The sequence below is a fragment of the Nestor notabilis genome, unplaced genomic scaffold (genome assembly GCF_000696875.1).
Source record: "Nestor notabilis isolate BGI_N333 unplaced genomic scaffold, ASM69687v1 Scaffold20601, whole genome shotgun sequence".
Taxonomy (NCBI): Eukaryota; Metazoa; Chordata; class Aves; order Psittaciformes; family Psittacidae; genus Nestor; species Nestor notabilis.
The window spans coordinates 1-22781 of record NW_009914546.1 but is presented as its reverse complement, the minus strand read 5'-3'; the positions used below and the strand labels follow the sequence as shown (position 1 = coordinate 22781).

The window sequence follows — 22781 nt, the reverse complement described above, 5'->3', positions numbered from 1 at the left end:
AGTGTCTGACCTGTTTCCATGCTTGAGTTCAGAACTTCAGGTCTCTGTGGTGATACTTGATACCACATTGATCTTTGCCAAGGCAAGCAGCCCTGTTCCTGGGTCTCGCCTGGTGATCTGGGCCCCCTTTTGAAGGCTGTTTTCTTTCTGGTGTGAAAAACTATTCTCAATGTGTATTGGCAATACACATTAACTGGGAAAAAAATAGCGCTGCCTTCTAAAATGAAGGCAATAATCACTGTGTTCCATTTAACTTTTTTTTTGCTCCTTAAAGCTTTTACTAACATATTTTGGGCTCTGATCAATTAGAGTACATATTTCACTTGTTCTTCTTCCTGCTATGTGGAATTGTAAATCTTCTGTGCTTTCTGTCCTGGTCCTCCTCTCCTCCTGTCAACCTTCCTGCAGATGTGCCAGCACAGGTTGCAGTGGTTTCTGACAGTCTGGCAAAAGTCTTGGGTCACAGCAGTGATGAGAGTGAAGCTGCTACTTTGCATTCTCCAATCCAAATTGACATTTCTGCCCCCAGGCTGGAGCCCTGCCATCAGAGTGTGAGTACAGCCTTCCTTGGGGTGAGAAACGAGGGGTTGGGTGGGTAAAAATGCATCTGGGTAGTACTGTGTGAAAGGCCGCTTTGTCTGTGGAGAACAGGAAGTACATTTCTCCTTTTATCTACCTTGTCCTGCCCTTTACAGACTGTTCATATCTTTTAACCTCCTGGAAGTTGTTGGATAACTGCTGACGAGATCTGGAGAGATACTCTATCAGAGCAGTCCTGTAATGGGCTAGGCTTTCCTCACCAGGCTTGTCTCTGTTGTTTGGTGGGATCATTCCTGAGCTGTTACTGGCTTAATTCTCCATCTCTTAGTGCTAGTGGATCTGTACAACTTGTAGCACACGTCATTAACTGATTTGTCTCCTTGTTTTAATGTTGGGAAACATATACACGGCAGAAAACTAAATCTAGATATCCAGCCCAACAAGTAGGAATTAGCAACGTGTCTCCAATTCCAGGTTGTCGATCTTCTACTGTCATCATTCTGCCAAAACCTAATCGCTGCTTCCTACTTTAACCCTCCTGACAGGTAAGATGCAGATAAAGTAGGGAAATCAAAAGTGGTTAATGCATTAGAATTCCAACACTTGTCCAGGGGTGAGGAGAGACTTCTGCTTGTCCATACCCACTGTGCCAGGCTGGCAGTTGCAGGCTGTTTTATTCTGAGGCTCTGTAATCTAAGAACTAATGTGCTTTGATGTGTATGTGTAAATAAAACATGTTTCTCCTCTTTTATTACTGATCCCTTCAGAAGAAGGTGGCGTTTGGCTCTACTTTGTGCTCTGTGACAATGTATAAAAACTCTCTACAAAACCTATGTGCTCAGGCTGGTGTTTTCAGCTCAGTGGTGGAGGATGGGGAATGAAACAAATTCCTTTTGTCCAGGAATTACTTGCTGGCTGACACTAGAGATCAGGGGTGGAGAATGCTTGTCTTCTGACAGCGAGCGCTGATGAGTCTTTGGGGTGTCTTTTTGGCACATTCACCCTTCTTCCCTAATGCCATATATAATATGAAACAGGTGAGGCATAAAGCCTAACGCTGCAAGTACAGGAAGAGCAGGATACACCTTCTCTTTACCTCCCATCCCCTTTTCCCCTTGGAAGTGACTCAGTTTGATGCTGGCCTGTATGAGGAGGGAGAGGCAGCACTCCACTGACTCTGGAAGGACTCTGTTAATAGCTACCTCTTTTCTGGTGTAACAGAAGTCTGTAAACATTGTAGTCTGGTTAACATTTCAGTGGAAAATGGCTTTGTTGGGAAACAACAGTGTGCTTACAAGCTGCCTGCAAGCCCAGCTTCCAGTGGCACTGAACTAGGTGCCTGCCCCCTGGAGTGCAGCGTGCTGTGGCAACTAGTCCATCTTTCCCTCTTTTGACTTGTTTTGCCCTGGAGCAAGTGAATCTGTATCAAAACCTGTGCTGAAAAATAGCTGTGACAAGCAAGGGCATTCCAGGAAATTGCTTCTAAACCCAACTCCCCATCCCATCTCCTCTGAGGATGTGCTGGGTTTTGTCAGCTGGGTGGGAAAGTCCCTTCTCCTGTTTTGCAACAGGACCTTGCCATATTAATTCCTTTTCTGCTCTTTGTTTTTTTTTTATCCCATTTATTGCTCTGCCTCTGTTTACCTTGTGCTCTCTGTCTGAAGAAAGCTGACTGTGCCCCAGGCAGCTTCCGCCTCTCTTTGTTATCTCGGAACACCTCTTAGACTATATATTAGACACTGGAGGTGTTCATGTCTTTGGAGGGGTCCTCTGCTCAGATACTCCAAAAGTGACACTTCCTTTGAACCCTTAGATGGAATGATAATTATCTTGTATTTACAAGCATGGCTCAGGTTCACTATGTTTAAGCATTTTTAAATACCTCTTCCTGTACTGGGGATAAAAAGCAGCAGTCAAATGAGCATGTGGGTTTTCCCTCCTGCAGGCAGGGACCATGTCTCTCCTTGTTTGTGAAGATGATATGTGGACACAGGAATCTCTTACCTGGGCTTCTGCGCAGGCTCTGCCAGCTTATTTATCACCAGGTTAGTTTTCCAGCCAAGAATAATATGGTTATAGTGTACTAAAGGCTATCCTACTTCCCTTTTCTGTGCTGTGGGGCATGTACCTATTTGGACTACATCCTGGAGGGACTTCTCTAGTGTTCAAGCTTCAAAAAAACCTTCATTTTGGTCCAGTAGCATGAACTTGCTCTCAGGAGTGTGAGCTGAATGTTCTCCTGCAGAAATACATAGGCTAGAAGGTTAATGCATTCTGAGATACAGCAGCTAAAATAAGCAAGTATATGAACAAGCCAAAAGAAAACTAGTAGAACACTTAGTTCCTGAGCTTCCACGCTGAATAACAGTGGTACACCCCTTTTAAAAATACCCTAAATCTGGGGTGCAGCAGTGTGTGGCTTCTCAAGAACTGTTGGTTTAATTTCCTTTACCCTATGATATTGCAGGGTTCAGACTAAAAGCCTGATAAAATGTCATAGAAGCTAAAAGCCTTGAAAATCTCCAGTTCTGCTGGGCTGAATTTACAGCTAGTTTCTTTAAATTACTGTGTTACAGAAACATCTAAATTTTGCTGCAGGTTGACCAAAGATAGCTGCACAATTTCAAGGAAGGAAGAACATGTTTGATGTAATTGGTGCCTCTCATCTGCTAAATTGATACTGCTGCACTAATTAGTCAATGGGCAGAAGTAAATGTTCTGCTACTTGATTAATTCTGGTTATTTTTTTTCCCCCCGAGAAAGGTGGTTTTGTTACAAACTCAATGTATGTCTCTCTAGTTCTGTGCGTGTGTTTGTCTTGCAGGGTCCTTCCCTGAATGATGCTCATATTTTAGGTCTAGCAGCTTTTGTGGTCCACTTAAGCGAATCCAGAGCTTTAATTCCTGAAGTGGAAGCCAATTTTGGGATTTCTCTGCCTGTTCCTGCAAAGCTCCTTTCCCTTGCTGAGTACTGGAACTGCTTGCTAGTGTGCAGGACGGAAGAATCGTTTGCCTTCTGCATGAGGTGAGGTCCTGCCTCCACCACAGGTCCTTGCTTCCCTGGTGTAGGTTTGCCACAGGAGGGACGCTCATAAAGCACATGAAGTGCTCTCAAAAGCAAATAGGTTAAAAGCATTTTTAATACTCACTCTTTGTTTGACTTTGGACTTCGTGTTTCTTCTTTTTCTCTCTCAGGTTTTGCACTGCAGCGGTATCTTACCTTATGTGCAAGTTTTCATCCTGCTCTCATGAGGATTTGTGTGCCTTGCTTCCTCCTAGCCTTGTTAAAAAGGTAAAAGGAAAAATGTTTTGCCCTTACTTATGAGAATGATCAGTCTCAGTTCAATTTCCTGCTGCAGACTCCTGTGCAACTCTAACTCATGCAAAGGAACTTACATAAAAACGCATCTTGGTATCCTCCCATCTTAGCATTTTGTGTATTTGCTTGTTTGGTAGTGTCACACAACCAGAGGTTGCACTGAGCCTTTTTTTGTGTGTGATGGAAATGTGCAGGGGTCTGTGCCTTTGTTTTAGCTGCAGTACATCGTGCCACGGCTGAGCTTGGAAGCTCGTGGAATCCTGTGCGAAAAGGCTAAAACGGACCTACTCTGGAGTTCCCTGTCACATCCCTCTCTGAACTACAGAAGAGCCAGCCTCTGTTTATGGAAACAAGCACGATTTCAAGAGCTCTTGAAAGAAGAAGCATTCCAGGTATAAATATTTACCATGACTTCAGTTCACACTGTAATTCTCATTTTTTCAGATCTGCCCTTTGCATTTCCTTACTGGCGATAAAAAGCTGCTTGTAAAAACTTAATGCCTGAAAAGTTGGTCTGACAGCTGAAGATGTCACGTGCTCAGTGTTATTTGTAAGTTTTGATGGTGATGGTAAGGTAGAAATAGAAAATCAGAGTCAAGTTTTTCATCCTGCAAATTGTGAAAGCAGAAAGCTTGACAAGTTATACTGTATCAGTAAGAAAATGGCCAGGAAGTGCAGAGCAGAGGCCTGTCCGTAGCCTAAGCTTCCTGCTCTGTACTGCCTGTGAAGTGGTGGTGAGTCAAATAACTGAAAATACTTGCTTTTTTTTTTTTTTTTTTTTTGGTGCTTTGCCTGAATGTCAATGTTCTCCTGAACCACCTGTGTTTCTCTGATTTTTTTGGCTCTGCCTTGCTGAGAAGCAGGTTAAAATCACAGCTATTCTCTTTATACCACCCTTGGACAGGATTTCTTTTTTTAACCTGGTTCATATAAAACCAGTTTGTCTTTGTGCAGAGGAGTTTGTCATGTTACTAGAATGACTCCTTGTGCTTGGCTAGCTTGATGTACAAGGCTAAAATAGCTTTGCATTAAAACCTTTCTTTGATGCTTGTACCAATCTGTCTGACTATGGTGCTTTGTTCATTTAGCATTTATTTCTAATAACATGTGTTCATTCTGGTATCTAGACTTTGAGATGATGAGCATGTTTGGAAATGTCAGAGGGGTGGGTGTATGTGGGTGTGTGTGAGATGTTTTATAGGCTCATTTTCAGTAAATTTTTAATGCCAGTGGGGTCTTAGTTTAGATTTCTTGCAAGGGAAACAGCACAAGAATTTCTTTGGGCTGATGTTTGCTGTCTCATCTGTCTTAACCTGTGCAGGGTTGTGTATGGGGGTGGGTGAAGGTGGGTTTTATGTTGGGGAAAAAGGTGACTGTTCTGCACAAGTTGCCTTGCTGGTCTGCCCTCTTACCTAACTCATTGCTTTTCCCAGTTGTCTTTCAGAGAGTGGCTGCTGTTGGAGCTGGAAGTGTACCCTGAAAAGGATATTCTGTCTGCTTCAGAAAGGTAAGTGCAGAGGGGCTCTGTTGAATAGCTCAAGAGTCTTTACTACCCCATATCAGGAAAAAGTACTGAAGATCAGGAAGTAAATAAACTGGCTGTTGCAGGGCAGAAATGCCTGTTGACTACTATGGTTTGTCCAGAGTTGCAGCAATGCTAGAATGAGGCATGTTAAACTGAGGAAGTGTACCCAGATAAGCTCTGTCCTGCATGTGCAGTCCTTCCAAATAACTTTTCACAAAACCTCCCTGTTTCCAGAAGCAAGAGATGATTGACATCAGAACATGTGGTGTTGGGTGGATGACTTTTCTATTTGTACTTGTATGGGTGCTTTTATCTGTCATTCTACTTGCTGTGTGAGCTTCCTTTTACATCAAGGGAAGAGCACCATTAAAATCTAATCTGTGATAAGATTTCCTATCTTCTCCTTTTCAATACTGCAGGCAGGATTTCCATTATTGGGCCATCTATCAGTGGTATCTTCCCTCACCTTCTGCTTGTGGTGGCTGCGATGGAGACCTAGAGAAGGCATGTGGCATTGTTATCAATGCCATTCTGGATTCCTCACAAAGGTATTCTGCATCATGACTTGCATTTCTGCAGAAGCAATGGTTCTGCTAATGACCGTGCAAGCCAGGGGCTGTGAGCTTGTGCCTCACATGGGACTGTGGAAACAATTCCCTTCTCACAGGTCTGGTTAGAAGTGAAAGCTGGGAGGTGGCCCTGCAGGACTCACCAGTCTTTGCATAAGAATCTTGTTTTGGGTGACAGAGGTCTGGGGCTGCAGTCACAGAGTCCCTAGTCTGTCTGCCTTTATGTTGAATTTGTATTCAGATTGTTTGGCCAGACAAGCACCAGTGCCCCTGAGGAAGCGGCTGAAGCTGGAAAATGAGGGAGGTTTAGAGGAGAGTTGCTGTCTCACCTACAGCTTATTTAAGGAACATTAATGTTAGAGCTTTATGTTCATCTGAAGCTATTTGACTTTGTTTGTATGGTATTATCCTGCTGGGCTAACAGGATTAGTTACCTGATATGTCTCTTAATTTCAGGTTGGACCTGGGTAGCTGCAGCCAGTCAAAGAAATCTGTCAATCCTGATATCCTCTGCAAGCTGCAGGTGATTTCATACTCTGTGTATCTGTACACTCAAGCCTTGAATTTGACCCATCAGAGTAAGAAATTATTTCCTAATACCTCAGTGTAAATAAGGCTGATATTCGGTTCTCCATGTCAGCAGTAGCATGGAAACTGATGGGGAGGAAGGTTTTTCTTACTGATCTCTTTGTATTACTTCAGAGAAACATAGAGGGTCTGAATGCAAACTAGTGTATAGTCCTGGCAAACTCTGTTGTTTCCTCCCTCCCGCCCCATCTCCCTGTTTAGGAGATGGTGCTGGAGCTGGGGTGTCGGCAGAGGTTGCTTCCTCGCTGCACCAGACACTTCCTGTTGGAGATTCTCCAGGAAAGACTGAAAGACAGAAAACCTGGCTCTGCTTTGGGTGAGCAGTTGTGGAGGCAGCAGGAGCTGCTGCTGCACAGAAGGTAAGTGCAGATCTAACTGGCTGGGAATATCTTGAACAAAACTGCTGATCAAAGAAATTCTAGTGTAGCTGGGTAGTCCCTCCTCTGATTCCACCACAAGTGAGGAGGACACTATTGTCATGGTAACAAATGTGCAAGAGAGACTTATTCCCTGGTACCCATGTGAAATAAGTGTCTTGCTGCCTTGGGCTCTAGTTGGCCCTGCCAGTAGACTGGATTTCAAAGGCACCCATGTCTTCATGGGCAATGTTTACAGCCATTCTTCTTGCAAGCACTTGTAACTGTTGTTAGATTACTTTATTTGCTGCTGTCAGCTAGGTGTGCATGTCCATTTTTTGAGCCATTGCTAGTATCTTTGGAAGTTGTGTATATATCATGGAAATGCAGGGGGGTTTCTTGGCAATGAGAAAAATTCCTTGTGCAGTTTCTTGCAGTCAGTGTTTGAGATCTGCAGTCAGTTTGAGATCTTTCACGTTTGACATCTCTCAAACTCCCCTTGATGTCAAAGGCACATGCTCCAAGGGCATGGAGTCTGATTCTCTTCCTGATGTTAACCTCAGTTTTGTTTTTGTTTTGCCCTTTGTAAGGGTCCTGGTGGGGCTCCCTGCATCCACTCTGATCATGACATGTCGAAAAGGAAAGAAAACAGTGTTGGACTGTGAAGACTTTTTCCGTTTTGTGAACTCAGAGCTGGTATGTGTCATTAGCCAAACACTAATTTCTTGTTGGTAAATGCTCTAGATTAAGACCTTAAAGGACAGGAGTTAAAATGCAGCCAAACTTGGAACAAACTTAGCTTATATTAGATCATAAGGACATTCTACTCATCGAGCTCAAGACTTTCCAGCCCCTAGGTCTGCAGAGGTCTCCTCAGCACTCTCTGCTGTAGGATGATGGCTTTTGGGTTTATTCATTTGGAATTGTGGTGGCATTTTTCGCTATGGAGAGAGAATCCTTGGAAACAGTGTTGGAAAATCTCGGGTGGAGCCAGCCAGCATAGCAGTGGTTGGAGCTGGGAGTGCACAGTCCAGGGGTAGAACCACCGGTGGGTGTTTATAGAGTAGCCTGGTGGTGGCTTGGCCAGTTCTTGGGTGGTAGGAGTTTTCTTTCCAGTTGTGTTGTTCATGACAATGTATGTCTGTGGTGTGCACACACATGCAGCAGCCTGGGGGGTGCTGTCTTGTGTGTCATCCCTTGAATGTTTCTCTAGCGTGCGTAACACAGGAGGATAAGCAGATCTCTGCAGCTTCCTGGGAGATCAGCTGACACCAAGATCTCCCAAGGCACTGTTTTGTGCTCTGAGAATAGCTATCCTTTCTGTTTATACATCCTGACTGCCTTTTCAAGCCCTTCTGCATTGTCATGTTAGGCACAGCCAAAAACCTCCATTCATTCCAAGACTTAATCAACCTGCTTCTGCCATCCATGTGTGGTGAGCATGGCTGTCTGATTTGCTTTCTGGTGCTGGACTGTAAAGCACCACCTAGTCAATGGTGTTGCTTCATGTAGAAATGAGATTTCTGCAGTCTGAATTGATGCTCAGGATCTCAGAGGGTGATTTTGTGCTGAGTCCTGTTGGGCCAGACACCCAAAATGTTCAAAGAAAATCATATTTCAAAAGGGAGGGAATGATTTTTTTTCCTCTCCTTCTCTTCCCACAGAAGAACGTCTGTTCCAGAGGTTATGCTCTCTCCTACGACATCACTGCTCATTTCTTCAGGGTAACTGCTGCTTTTGTCATTCTGTTCCACTGTCTTTGCTAGCCAGAGTAGGTGTTTCCTCACCAGATACCCAACTGTATGCTATTCTTGGCAATGAGAAATCCTATTTGTACTCTTGTTTTGAGAATCGTTGGTTTAAATTCCAAAAAGAGAAGCAGTAATCCAGGAAAATGCAGAGAAGTAGCAGGAGGAAGTAATGGTAGAGGTTAATTTTAAGACAACACACCAAAGCTGACGGGGGAAGGAAAAGCTGTTGGGCACACATTTCTTTTGCTGGGCCATGCTGACCCCTACAGTTACCTTTGATTAGTTTACACACAGCTTGGTGAGATACTTCAAAGCAGCACAGACATACGTGTGTAGTCATCATGTAATTTATCCCCTTCCAGGGCCTGCTTAATGCCAGCTTGGACTGTGAGGAATTTGCAGAAGGGATCAATGATGTTCTAACAGCGTGTCAAACCAAGTGTCCCATTGTGCTTTTCTCTGCAGCGGTAACTGTTCTTATTTCATGGCTAGATAAGTAGCAGTTTAGAGCACTTGTCTTAAACTTCGTTTAATGCAAACTGTGAAGTGTGTGTGGGGAAATTCTTAATGCCTTTGGGAAATCATGGAGTGGTTTTGTACCCTTGTATCTCTGATTCCAGCTCTGGGCATTCAGCCTTGGTTTTGGAGTACCACTATACAAGAGGAACAGAGGCTGTTTAAGAGAAGCTGGGAGACTTGTCTGGGGTTCAGACGCACAGTGAAGGGGCTGATTGTTACGTGCCAAGCAATCAGAAAGTGCATAAAGCACAGACTATTCCCTGTGAGGGTGCTGAGGCGCTGACACAGGGTGCCCAGAGAAGCTGTGGCTGCCCCATCCCTGGCAGTGTTCAAGGCCAGGTTGGACACAGGGGCTTGGAGCAACCTGCTCTAGTGGAAGGTGTCCCTGCCCATGGCAGAGGGTTGGAGCTGGAGGAGCGTTAAGGTCTCTTCCAACCCAAACCATTCTAGGATTCTGTGACTGGTCCTGCTAGAGGAGTTTCGGAGCAGCATGGTATGAACGTGATCACAAATTACCCTCTTTGCATTTCCAGGATGTGAAACTTCTCATGGCTTTTATGTGTGAATGTATAGTTTGGACTTTTTCAGTAAGGGGAGGAGATGGACATCCCTTTCTGCAAGTACCTGGCTGAGATGTCTGCGGTCAGATATGCATGGTAACTACTGAGTTCACCACCACTAACACTGCTGGTTTGACCTTCTTCCTAGCTTTGGTGGCCGAGGCTGGAGCCAGTACTTTGCTCTCAGTGGAAAAGACTCTTTGGGGTTCCGCTTGCAGAAGAACTGGAAAGACTGAAGGAATTGAAGTCCTCAGCTACCAGGTGTGTATGAGAACCCGAGTGTGGATCTGCAACAGGAGAACCTGCTCTCTGAGGGATGGGCACCCAGGAGGCCTGTTCTCTGAGCCAGGCTGGGTTTCACCAGGCTGCATGAGATGCTAATGTGGACTGAGGCTTGTAGGACAGCTATATACAGATTCCTTTGTAGAGTTTAAACTCAAAATGGGTCATTATAATTACTTAGTCTGGCCTTCTGTGTAATATGGGTCAGAGTGTTTCACCATAAGGAAAAGAATCTTTTTTAGAGGAGACTGGAAGGCAGAGTCCTTGTTAGAGAAACACTGGAAATAGCCTTTAGCACAGTGTTGAGTCATTTGTTTAAGCTGCCGCACCCTTTGCTCCCCGATTTGGCGAATCTCTGGTCTCCTGAAGCTACCCACTGCTTCTCTCTATGCTTCCTTCTTTAGCTGTTCTGCTGTCTGCTCAACAGACTGGTACTTTTCTCCAAAAGCTGGGAATTCAGTGTAAGAATCTCCTTGCTTCACTTGCTTCTGTAGTAGAGTGTACAGTTAACAACTTGCCCAACCTCTGATAAGAGATTTGGGAATGCTTCTGCCTGCTTCTGGGTTGGTTTGTTGGGGTTTTTTTTTGGTTTTTTTTTTTAAATTGTTTCTACATAGCATCCAATTGCAGGGGAAATAAGTTAAGAGAGAAGAATTTTTGGCCACAAATTTACACCTTTGCTCAAGCCCCTGATTTCCTCCTCATTCAAAGCTGATTTCCCCCTACCTTGTTTTCTTCCAAACCCATGACATGCTGGTTTTGTTTCCTAGCTTCCTTTCTTCAGGAGTGGTCTTCTCTCCCTCTGACCCTCCTTGGATTTCAGCTGCCTTCCTCCATTGTACTGTTCAGCAGCAGTCACCACGTGGACAAGAGAGAGAGGCAGTGAAGAGGCTGGGGACTGACACACAACAGGCAAGACTGGGCACACTTTGAGCATCTGCTGTTCCCACCACTTGAAGGCTAGAAGTAGAATGTCTTTAGCTGAGAAATGGTTGTCCTGAGATACTGCTGTGCCCCTGGTAAACCCTGTTGTGAAATCTTGCTGATGACTAGTTGATAAAATGAAGCTGTAAAATATCAGTTGCTAAATAATTATCCTAGAGGCAAAGCTGTTCCAAACTTTAACTTTTAACTCATTACTGACTCCTTTGTGAAGCCAGGGAGAACTAATAAACAGCAGCTTTAAAAACTGAAGCCGGAAAGAGCACTGCAGAGACTGAGAGCTCAATCCATGGCATGCTAGGATCACCTCTCTATCTGACAAAGGAGCAGTCCCTGTGGATTTTAGCTTGGGCAACTTGGCTGGAAGATTAAGGAGATGCAGACGGTCTCTGAGACAAGAATGCACATGTTTCAAGGGCTCTCAGAAGATGTGCTGAGAATTCCAGGGAGAGATTTCCGGAGGCTTTTCCCAAGTCTGTTCCAGGAAATGCCTCTCCGTGCCCTCAGTGCATGGGAATTCTCTGAAGCACCCTGCTGAGGAGGCAGCTGGGCTGTTGCCCCGCAGTGCTGTCTGTTGATCTTCCAGGGGATAGCTGGGACTAGAGCTCCATATGGGGAGTGTCTCTGTACTGGGACATTCACAGGCAAACACTGTTGAAATGGAACCCGTGCCTTACTGTTTACTCTTCAGTTTTATTGCTTGGGGCAGCAGTGAGGGTAGCAGTTCCTCTTGCTATGGGATTGACTCTGCTACTGTTTATACTGGCCAAGAGCCAAAAGCTGCTAGTCAGAAACTGGTGTCACTGAGTTCATGTGAGCATTTGGTACATGTGGAGTAATAGCAGCTTTCACCTCAGAAAACCTGCCTTGAGAGAGGAGGAGGGTGCCAGAAAGCGTGAGAACACTGGGGGTCCCAGTGGCTGACTGGTGTTCAGGCCCCAGCTCACACCCTCAACTGCTGCTCTGGTGCTGGTGGGATTGCACAGATCTCTCCGTGGTGGGGACTTGGTCCCATGCACAGCACTGGAGTGGGGTCAGGTGCTGAATCCCTTCAGGTGGCAGTGTTAAGGGGCAAATCTCTGTCAGAAAGGGGAGTGTTGTGGGATTTTGTCTCACCTTTTAGGGCTGAGACACTTTGGTTAAATCCAAGGAACCTAACTGTTCCACATGTGCCTCTCCTTTTTCTTTGATTCATCCACATGCAGCAGTCTGTGCTTCTGGAATGCTCTCAGCTGAAGGGTGAGGTCTCTCATTGCCATGTTTCCTGCCCTGACCACTATGGATGTGCAGACAGACCTGCTGTGCATAGAACGTGCTGTCTGACTTGGCCCTCTCCTTTCTCAGACAGAGATAAGAAAGGAGGGTTAGCTTTACAAGTGGATTAGCAGCACAAATAAAGAAGTTACTTTAACTTTCCAGGATCACAAAGCCACTGCAGTCTTTGATTTATGCAGTTGGGATCCAGAAAAGTGATAACCAGTGTATGTCAGGACAGGATTATGATACACTTGCATCTGCTGGTGATATGCTGGCTGTGGACCAACACTAGCTCTCCTCCAGGTTTATGTCTGTGGTAGCTCACTTGGTTTTCCCTTCACTGGAAGAAGTTGTCAGCTGTTGTCTTGACTTCGGGAACAGTGCATTGGGGTGTGTAATACACATTTAGAAGCAACAAACAACGTCAGGCTGTCCTCTCTAAAGACACTGCCTTCAGCTGGGAGGAACAGCAGTGCTTGTGGTTCATCCAGGTCCATCCTGGGAATGTACTCAGTGAAATGTTATTTCCCAATGGGAAAGCGTGCCTTCTGAGTCACCACCACGGATACCACTAACAGGCAGTCTCTTTTCCTTGCAGCTTCTTGTTTCTCTGCTGTTCTTCTCACTCATGGATCTCATCTCAGCAAAAATAGCACCAAAGGTAAATTCAACCCTGAGGGAATTCTCATGGCACTAAATCCGTCTGATCTTCTTGGTTTGCTGCCTAAAAATGCTTTGTACCAGTACTGCGGAGGCTGGTGGCTTGTTCTGCCAGAAGGAAGGGATCAGCGACATCCCAGACAGGGCCTGCTGAAAGCCCTCTGTTCCAACCAGATTAAACCTGTATTTCCCTCTAACTGACCTTATTTTCCCTTCACTACAGTAGCTTTCATTTCTCTTCCTGAATGACTTACTATTTTCAGTTCCCTGTCCAGACTTTACACCTCCCAGGTAGTTCAGGAACCTCCTCTCTCTCTTCTCTTTTGTGTAGCATTTCATATTTGTTAGATGATGTTTTTCCTCAGGCTGGGAGCGTACATGGTGTTTCACAGGAGAAGGGGTCCTCAGCAAGGGGGAACTTTTGTTTCCAAATGATTTAATGCTATTAAATGAAGGAGCAAAGATGACAGGTTTCTTCCGGCAGCTGCCTGCCCTATGCACCCTCCTGCCTGTGAATGCCTGTTTCTGTCCCTTTGCTGTCTTCACAGCTTTGAAGTGCAGCCTTTTGTGTAGTCGCCTACAGATTGGATCAGGGAGCAGATTCCAGTGAAACAATCAGTTGATCTCGTAGTCTGCCTTTGGAAGAATCTGGAGGAAGAGTCACTGAGGAAAGAAATATCTGGGAGGTTATTCCAAGTAAAATAAGTAATGCAAGGAAAAAACCCAGCCCCACAACCCCAAGACATGCTGTCACTAGAAAGGTTAGAGGGGAAAAAGCCTACTCTGGGGAGAAGGATGGGTGCTGAGCACCACTGGGAAGCACGCTGTGGATGAGTCAGTTGCTCATTGATTCTACTTCCCCCTCTCCACAAATCATTCCCAACTGAGCCCTGTGGTGGCTGTGTTTGGTGATGAAGGCACTGTACTGCTTTGGTGCCTGATTGCCCAGGGGAATCCAGGCTGCCAGGTGAGGGGAAAGATGTGGGCTAAATTCCTAAAGGTCCCTTAGTGGAGCTCTTCATGTACGCAATTTCTTGTGAGCGGTTCCTTTCTGCTTTGGTGCGTATCAAGTGTAAGACAAACTAGACCTGTCCTTTCTGATGGCCAGGAAGGAGTGGATTTTCATGTGTCTCTGGAATGGTCCCTGGAGATCTTGCAGTGCCTGGAAGAGAGAGGTGCATCCTGGCCACTGCTTTTCCATTCAGCAGAGAAAGGTGAGTGCCTCCATGGGGTGGGAAGGTGAGGTTCATGGCTGGACCAGCACGTCCTGGCTCTGATCAATGAGTGTACAAGGAATTGGTGGGCCTTTGTCAGCAGCACAAAAAAAATACTTGTTTCAGTAAAAGCTGAGAACATCCTGCTAATATCCTGCAGTCTGGTGACCCAGCTGATGATCAGGAATGACTGAAACTCAGTATTGTTCCCTCTGGTAGAGGAAGCCTCACTGGCTTGAAAGAAAATTGTGCTGCAGCAGCATGCAGAGTGGCATAAGGACCGCGAAAGATGCTTAGTGCTTCTCTTTTGTCCACTGCAGACCCTAGGCAGTACTGTGTCCTGCGCAGCGCAGCCTCGGACCGTCACATCCGGCTCCTGCCTCTGGCATTCTACAGGTAACGTCCTGCTGGGCTCAGAAGGTGTTTGTGAGGAGGGGTGTGGGTGATGGTTTCTCTGTACAGCAGCTGGCATGGGGGTAACTACTGCTGGACTGTAGGTGAGCTGAGCTCTTACCTTAGCTGTGCAGGAGAAAATACCTGATCTTGGAAGGATTCCTATTTAAGGAGCCCCATATCTTTTGCTGGAGTTTCTCTTCAGCTTTGTGCTCCAAACAGGAGCGTCCCTGCCTGGCCTGCTCTGGGCAGTTGGGTGGCCCTGCACACAATGGGGCTTGTAAAACAGAGCATTCACACTGGTTGTGTTTGCCCTGTGTGTCTGCTGTGGAGCCAGTGCTAACCAGACGTGCTGTGTGACCTCTAGCCTCACCCCGGGCTTTCACCACGAGCTGCTCACTCGGGAGCAGACTTTCCTCTATGTGGCACTCGATTTCTACATCCAGCTGCTTCGGCTCTTTGTGGAAGGGAAAGACCTGCCCCAGCCAGATCCTGCAGGCCAGAGCCTAGGCCCCACAGAGCATGTGAGTGAAGCTTGGTCTCTCTCTGTCTTGAAAAAGAGAATCCTATTCTTTATTCCTTCCCCTGCCACTTGTGGCATCCCTCTTGTTCCCACCTTCCCATACAAGACAGAGGAAGCTTGTGCAGGTGCTTTGGCAGACAGGCAGCTTGCTCAGGCCTTAGGGATGAGAAAAGCTGCTGCCTAAAACTGCCTTATTTGCATGGGACCTTAGGGTGGCTGTATTGATTTGCTTAACTTGTGAACAGCCCCTTGGTGTGGTGGAGTGGTTCCTCTTTTAATTTCTGAAGGAGGGAACTGAGAACTCAAAGTGACATTGTGCTTGGACCTGACTGGCTGTGTCTCTTCCCTGTGTTCTCCAGGGGGATCCCCTGGAGGTGATCTCCACAGCCCGGCGGTTCCTGCTTGGTGTGATCCCACGATGCCCTGCCCAAAGCTTTGAAAACATACAACCGGTGCGTTGAGATTCCCCTCTTCCCCACCCTGCTTTTCTTGGGGACTGATCCTGTGCTGTGCTGCCTGCTGAGCCTGTGACACACACTGAGTTTCCGTAACTCATTTGGGAGCAGTGGAGGACACCTGCTGCTCAACCACTGCTATAGCCCTATCCCAGGCTGCAGGCTCCGTCTTCCTCAGCAACATTAAATGCTGCCCTTCCATGGTCTCACTCCCACTGCTTAAAGCTTGGTCTTGGGGAAAATACCAAGCACAGCAACAGGGCGTGTGTTGAAGTTTCCCACAAACCGTGTCACACAGGAAACCCTCTTATTTCTGGGCGAGTCAGCAACAGCTTCCCTCTTCTGCCTGCACTTTTGAGAAGCAGCAAGAGGCTCTGGCCTTGCTCTGAGGCACACGAATGGCTCTAATGCTCTTCACTCTCTCCCCCAGCTACTGGCCACCTGTGAAGAACTTGACCCAGAGCTGGGAGCCACCCTCCTGCACATCTTGAGGCCCACTGCAGCCATGGAGCTGGATGAAGAGCTGGTCTTGTTCTGAGGGACAGGTAGGGCAGCAGCAGCTTGTGGCCCAGCAAGCTCAGCAGAACACCCTGCCTATGGCTGAAAGGCCAGACAAGGTGCCACTTCCTCACTACTGCTCTTCCTTTCAAATTACTTTGTAAATAATTTATTACAAGCATAACCGTGAAGCTCTTGTTACAATAAAAAGTAGGTTACAAATTTCAGTTTAGACTTGCTTTGGGAATCTTTTTTTTTTTTTTTTTTATCCAGAACAAAAATGTCTGCTTAAAGTCCACTCCACTGTCCTAGGTACTCCTAGAGCCACACATGGGCACTTCAGTACAGGCAGCAGCAGCTCCTGCAGGCTGGGAACAGTTGTGGCAAACTCTGTTTCTACAACTGTGTGCATGGGGAGAAAGGGGGACCACGAAGGGGTGCTGCCGAACATCCACTCCCCTGGGGTTAGACAGACTCTTAGTACAACACTGCTGAATCAGACGTGAGCATGGAGGATCACAGCATGAAAACAAGCTTTTTCTGAGCAAGCTGAAGCTAATTCCACCAAGTTCTTTGGGAGACTAAACTGTAGATTTAAAATCTCCACTCTGCCGTATGGTTTCTACAGGACTGGACTGGGAAGGCTTCCCTGTCCCCCTCAGGTGGGCTCCTGCTGCGCAGTCACTTCTGGCTTTACCACTTGGCTTTCTGAAGTCCCTGAAGTATTTAGGAGAATGGGCTCTGACTCCAGCGGCTTGGCTTTGTCCTGAATCTGGATCAGAGGGTGCACCATGGACATGTGGACGTTAAGGTTATGGGCCTTCTCGAAGCGCTTCCCGCACTGGTCGCAGGCAAACTCCAGCTCTGTCTCAGCTTTGTGTTTGGTCATGTGGTACTTGAGTGATGCTCGCTGCCGGCACTGGAAGCCACAGATCTCACACCTGCAAGGCAAAGCAGGGGCTCAGCACCGAGCCTGAAGCTCTCTGTCACACTGAACAAGCCCACAAGACAACCACAGTGTCTCCTATAACCACCCCAGCCACCCAATGCGATTCTCTCGTCAGGCCCGCAGCTTACTGGTGGTAGCTGAGCTCAGAACAGCAACAGCATCAGGAGGAGGTGCAAGGTTTGCTCAGCAACAGGAAGCACGTTGTGGATGAACATTTAAAGTGATTCAGACAGGAACACTGCCAGCTACAGGCAGGGTTTGTGTCACAGAATCACTCTGGGCTAAGGTCAGTGACTGTGAGGGCCTGGCAGAACTTCACTACCCTTCTCTCAGCTATGAACACAGACTTGGGTGTACACTTACTGGAGGGGCTTTGCTCCCGAGTGCCGCATCTGATGGACCGAGAGGTGTTTGCGTTGCTTAAAGGTCTGCCCACATTCATCACAGATATAATTACGTACCTCTGCAATGGAAAACGGGAGAGAGTCATCGATTCTGCTTATTTCCTAGTATGGGAAACGCACACGTGCAGCTGCCCACACTCGCTGCTGGAGCCTGAATTCCTCCCCCTGCCTCGCATCCCCCACACAACGGCTTGTTCCAGGTTTACAGTCAGTTCTACACCCCACACAGGGCTCTGCCACGGCACCTACAAGCCTTGTGCAATCGAGTGTTGGGTGTTTGTGACGCTGCCACGGGCTGGGACACACCTGTGTGAATGAGCTTCACGTGACGCTGCAGGTACCGGTCGATCATGAACACCTTGTTGCAGCCTGGGTGAGGACAGGGCCTCTCCCGCACCTCCTCATGGTGCTCTTTGATGTGTTTCTGTGAAGAAAAGACAAAGCTTCTAAGTGCTGGGTTGCATATTCCCCAGCCAAAAGCTTGAATCCCTCAAAAACCATCTTGGCAGGCTCGTGCATTGGCGCTGCTTCACTGAGAAACCAGAGACTTGGACCCAACTCCACCCTGGCAGCAGCGGCTGTAATGGGACACAGCAGAGCTTGGGCTGATGGCTGCTGCTGAGCCAGTGGCAGAATTCCAGTCCAGGAAGAGCATCCCTATTATGTTTGGGAGCACAGAAAAAGGCTTCTTTCAGCAGACTGCTTACAGTGCTTATAGCAAGGCAGTGAATTAAATCTGCTGGGGACCCTTTCCTCATGTGGAGGTGTCTCTGCAGTACCCAAAGCATCGGGTTTGGGACAGGAGCAAACTCTGACTCACCTTCATGCCATCAGCCCCCCTGTAGACAGCCGTGCATCCCTGGTAAGGACACTTGTAGATGGTCGGCAGCTCCTCCCTGTGAAGCAGAGCCCTGCCATCAGCCAGCGTGCCGAGCAGGGGCACTGCCCAGCCACCCAGCTCCTTATTACCTCTCACACTTGATCTTTTTTTTCCAGCCTGGCTTAGGTCCTGGCTTCTTCCTTATTTTGGGCTCTTCTGCCTTCTTTACGTCTTTGCTGTCACTTTTCTTGCTAGAAACCCTCCAAGAGGGAAGAAGAACAATGGTTTAGTATTTAATCTTGGGTTTAGCTCTCCCACCTGATTGTCCTCAAGTGTCAGCCCTGGTCTGACAGCTTTGCCTGATGCTTGCCCTGGCAAAGCAGGAGCATGTGCACAAGCTGAGCTGTGGTCATCAAGGCCTGGAGATGAGGGATGAGCTTGGACCCAATGGGGAGCTCATGAAACGCAGGGGCTGGGCATGACTGTGGCCTCCAGGCAGGCACTTGCAGGGAGCAGAGGCCACAAAGGAATGCAGTGGCACTGGCCAAGCCAAGTCCACTGCAGAGCAGGCACCAGCCCTCCCGCTCACCCAGAGAGCACACTGCTCACTGCACCACAAGCCCCTTACTTCTTCTCGGGGTAAGGCTCAAAGGAGTCATCTGAAGATTGCACGTTTCTCTTCTCATTTTCATCGTCACTCAAGAAGTCCCTGAGAGAAAGAAGATGCCCTTTACCCACACAGCACCGCCCTGGCACTTCAGCACCAGCAGCAGCACGAGTTCTCTGTTCCCAGCACATCCATCTCCCCCACGGCACAGCAGCCGAGGCTCCACGTGTCCTCCTCCCCCATAAGCTCCTCAGGCAAATACAGCGCCCGTACACAAAGCAAATAGCAAAATTGGGTGCTTTTAGGACTAGATCTCTGGAAGAATAATTGAACTTCTGTCAGGAGAACAAAGCCAGCTGTTACTAAAAGATCTATTTATTGTTGAGAGATGTTGCCACCACTTTCTATACTGGAAAAGTAATTTTCTAGAACAAAATGTAATGTAATTGTCTGGTACAGGTTAACCTGCAGGTCATTCTGTATTTCCTCATGCACAGCAACCACATAGGTTTGGGTTTTACTCTTTCCTCCTTTCAAGTCATAAGCCATACAAGAAGCAATTAATTCTAAAGCCAAGAAAGAGGCAATAAATTATTGTGGCACTTTTAATGTGACATTTGATGGGGTGAGCTGACACACTGAAATAAATCTGCACTAGGGCATGCTTCAGACTCAGTCCTCAGTTATTTACAACCCTCACTTTAAATGCCAGCATTTGAAGGATTTAGCCAACTCTTTGATTATAAAGACTGCTAAGCTGCCACTTAGCATTGTCCCTCCCACTTCCCATTTAATCACTCTTCAAGTGCCACCCCTTGCACCACTGCTCTTGTGGAGCCCAGCCTGGAGCAGCCACGAAGGGGAATGCTCAGAGGGGCTGGAGCAGCAGGACCCAGGCCCGAGCAAGCCCCCACATGGTTCCTTCCCCAGACCAGGGAATGAAACAGGACCAGGTTTGCTGGAAGTAGCCAACACAGAGCACTTGTGCGTGCAAAACCACGCACACCAGTGTGCAAACCCCAGCAGCGTGAGCTCCATCCCCATCGCTCCACGCCTCCGACACTGGTTCCAAGGGGCCTCGAGGGCTGGGTCACTGGTGGAGAAAGAGCTCTCCGAGGCGGGTTTGTCATACTCGCAAAGAAGACATTTAGGCTATGTTAAACCCACTCTTCTCTCACCCCTCAGAAAGGTCACTGAACTCGTCTTTTACCCGCTCATCCGACGTTGCAGACAGAACCTGCTTCCCACTCAACTGTCCTAGGGAATGAAGGAGAACACGGTGTGTTACAAGGAAAAGCAGCAAAATCAAGCCAGTGGAGATGGCTGCCGGGAAGGAACCAGCCGCTCCGGGTTCACTCTGCATGGCTCACACCAAATAAAGTTAATGATTATTTAAACCCAACTCCGTGTCTTGTGTGCTCAGGGACAGGAAAGCCTTTACCCTGCAGTTCCCCTGAGCATCTTTCAGTTTCCCTCATGACTCATCCCACAGTGAGTCCCAGCTTCCATTCTCCTTTCCAGCAGTGGCTGTCAGAACTAAACACAGCCCGACTTCTGTAATCGAAAATCGGTGTTAATTTAATTCCTCTCTTCTGGAAGTGGTACTGGGGGGAGTTCAACAGTAACTCAGCCCACAAGCCCAGCAACTTTCCTTTATGGAGAGAAGGGGCTCCTGCATTGGGGCAGGAAGCCTCTCCTTTCCCGCAAAAGGATGGGGTTTGGATTGAGCAGAAAGAAACATCTGGCAAACGTGGTGCTGGAGAACCAGCAACTGTTCTGCACCACAGCAGTGTCTGGGGAGGGGGCCCAGCCCCTCGGCCAACTCTGTGTTTCCTCACCCTTCCCCAGAGGCCTCGGGGGGATCAGAAGGCAAATTCCTTACCTGTGGCACTGCTCACTGGTGACACAGGCTGTGGCAGGGCTGTCTCCTGCAAGGGGGCTGTGCTGTCCAGTTGTGCGTGAGATGAATCCCTGTTCTGCAGCGGCTCATTCTTTACGTTCAGTGGCACCGATGTGGTCCCTTTGTTTGCAGGCTCCGGGCAAGGAGTTGTTCTTACTGGAGCATGCTGGGGTTCAGGAGCAGAAACAGCCTCTGCATTGTCTGCCTTTGCCCCGTTGTCAGTTAAGTGCTGTGCCGTGCCCTTGTTCCACTCCTGTTTGACAGACAAGGCGCTGTCGACCAGCACCGTGCTACAGTCCGAATCTGTGTCCATGACGTAGTCGTGGCCGTCACCACAGCCCCAGACGGCGCGGATGATGCCGCAGTACTCGGAGGAGAGCACGCTCTGCAGGCTGGGCGCTGACGTGCAGCTCCCGGCATGCCGGTGTGCCCACGACACCAGGCTGTGCAGGCACTGCGGGCTCGACGTGATCAGGTCGACTGCCGAGGGAGAGGCAGCACATGCATGGTCAGTTGCACAGCCAGGGACAGCCACCCGTAGGGAGGGACATGGTGCTCCCAAAGGAGGGGACAGGGCAGTTGGGAGACCCCCTAGAGATGGACTGGGGCAGCCCCAGTGGCCGCCGATATCGTTAATTATACAGCAGAAACTGTATCTCTGTTTGTCTCCCATGTCTGACGGTGGTAGGCACAGGCCTGGCACTGCTGCCCAAACCCTCACTGCCCGCTCCTTGTGCCACCAGTGTGCGCCTGTGACTCTGCAGCTCAGTTCGAGAAGTTCCTTGACACCCATAAACCCAGCCCTGTCCTGATGGCATCACAGAAGGGGAAAGGAAAAAAAAGGGAGAAAGGAAAGGGGGGGGAAGTGGAAAAAAGGGCAAAAGGAAGGGGAAAAAAGGAAAAGGGGGCATGAACTCACCCAGGCAGGAGGCACCTCCTTCTGTGCCCGGCTGGGCCTGAGCCACGCCGCTCCTGTAAAACCCAGAGCAGCACAGTGAGGTCTCAGGGGTTACAGAAGGACCTGGCATCAACACGTGGCAATGTACTGCTCCCGGGAAGCAAGAAACACAACGTACTTTCCTTTGGACTTCGCGTGGCCCGTGGGGGACACGTTCACGCGCTGGATGAAGGTCCTGAGGACGCTGCGGCATTTGTAGAACTGGGCATGGCACTTCTTGCAGACGAACTGCGGCAGCGCGGGGTCCTGCCGCACCGCCACGCCGACCAGCCGCTGGAAGTCGGTGAAGAAGACCTGGTCCACGCGGCGCTGCTTCTCCGAGTTCTCCCCCATCACCGGCACCTTCCCAAAAGCATTGCGCAGGCTCCTGGAGGAGAACTTCCCGTGGCACAGGCGACAATACCCAGTGCTCAGGGCTCGGCCAGTTCCTGCCAGAGAAGAGTTGAACGCAGCTGTTGGGTGCCTGCTGCAGAAGTACCCCAGCCAGCTACAGCCCCACGGCACCAGCATGCAGGAAGACATTCCCTTTCCCCTGATCCAGGCTGCCTCCACAGCCCCAGCTTCAACATGAGCTGGGCAGGAAGCAAGACCCTTTCCTGCAGACTGGGGCACTGCTCCGCAACCAGCTGACCCCCAAATCAGCCTCTGGTTTTCATGGTTCCTCCTCCCCACTGTGGCATTCCAGGGGCCTGCTCCCACACGTTTGTGCTTTGCCAGCATCATCCCTTGGCTTAAGCAGATCTTCTCCCTCCAGGGTGTTTATCTCTAAAGTATTTATAGCCGGCAGTGACGGCCTTCAGCCAGAGAGGTGCCGGTGGTGCCCTGCAGCGGGCAGGGAGCTGGAATGTTTAAACTCAAACAGGGAAAGTTCAGGTTGCACATAAGGCAGAAGCTCTTCCCTGTGAGGGTGCTGAGGCGCTGGCACAGGGTGCCCAGAGAAGCTGTGGCTGCCCCATCCCTGGCAGTGTTCAAGGCCAGGTTGGACACAGGGGCTTGGAGCAACCTGCTCTAGTGGAAGGTGTCCCTGCCCGTGGCAGGGGTTGGAACAGGAGGAGCTTTAAGGTCCCTTCCAACACAATCCATGCTATGATTCTACGTGTCGCAGGGCATCCCGGGGCAGGATGCAGAGCAGCTCTCCCGCTCCCAGTTCACTGACCATGCTGCTCTCCCACATGGCAGTCCCGTCCCGTCCC

The 22781-nt window shown here is 48.5% G+C and overlaps 2 protein-coding genes across 2 annotated transcripts; one reads left to right on the top strand and one right to left on the bottom strand.

Annotated features, from left to right (window-relative positions):
- Positions 1-408: 408 nt before the first annotated feature.
- Positions 409-15990, top strand: LOC104399490 (Fanconi anemia group A protein-like; the record flags this gene model as incomplete). Its single annotated transcript, XM_010023714.1, has 21 exons — positions 409-551; positions 1015-1085; positions 2486-2585; positions 3365-3564; positions 3735-3831; positions 4074-4250; positions 5292-5365; positions 5803-5931; positions 6409-6475; positions 6742-6899; positions 7487-7592; positions 8561-8620; positions 9010-9114; positions 9875-9987; positions 10779-10920; positions 12806-12868; positions 13976-14081; positions 14402-14477; positions 14842-14968; positions 15357-15449; positions 15883-15990. Coding segments are annotated over 21 exons (2315 nt in total), but the record flags the coding sequence as incomplete, so codon positions are not given.
- Positions 15991-16109: 119 nt separating this feature from the next.
- On the bottom strand, positions 16110-22110 carry ZNF276 (zinc finger protein 276). The gene is made up of 10 exons (XM_010023713.1): positions 21707-22110; positions 21550-21602; positions 20613-21110; positions 19909-19987; positions 18752-18832; positions 18273-18383; positions 18124-18199; positions 17610-17727; positions 17263-17362; positions 16110-16891 (listed from the first exon to the last, which is right to left on the bottom strand). The coding sequence occupies exons 1-10, from the start codon at positions 22108-22110 to the stop codon at positions 16609-16611; spliced, it is 1803 nt and encodes a 600-aa protein (XP_010022015.1). The 3' UTR covers positions 16110-16608.
- Between the last annotated feature and the right edge of the window lie 671 nt (positions 22111-22781).

Excerpts from the sequence above, each read along its gene's own strand:
- ZNF276 (XM_010023713.1), bottom strand. The coding sequence starts at position 22,110 with ATGTCTTCCTGCATGCTGGTGCCGTGGGGCTGTAGCTGGCTGGGGTAC. Across the intron at positions 18,384-18,751 it reads GAGCCTTACCCCGAGAAGAA|GGTTTCTAGCAAGAAAAGTG; the intron begins GTAAGGGGCTTG and ends TCCCTCTTGGAG. Across the intron at positions 18,200-18,272 it reads AAAAAGATCAAGTGTGAGAG|GGAGGAGCTGCCGACCATCT; the intron begins GTAATAAGGAGC and ends TCTGCTTCACAG.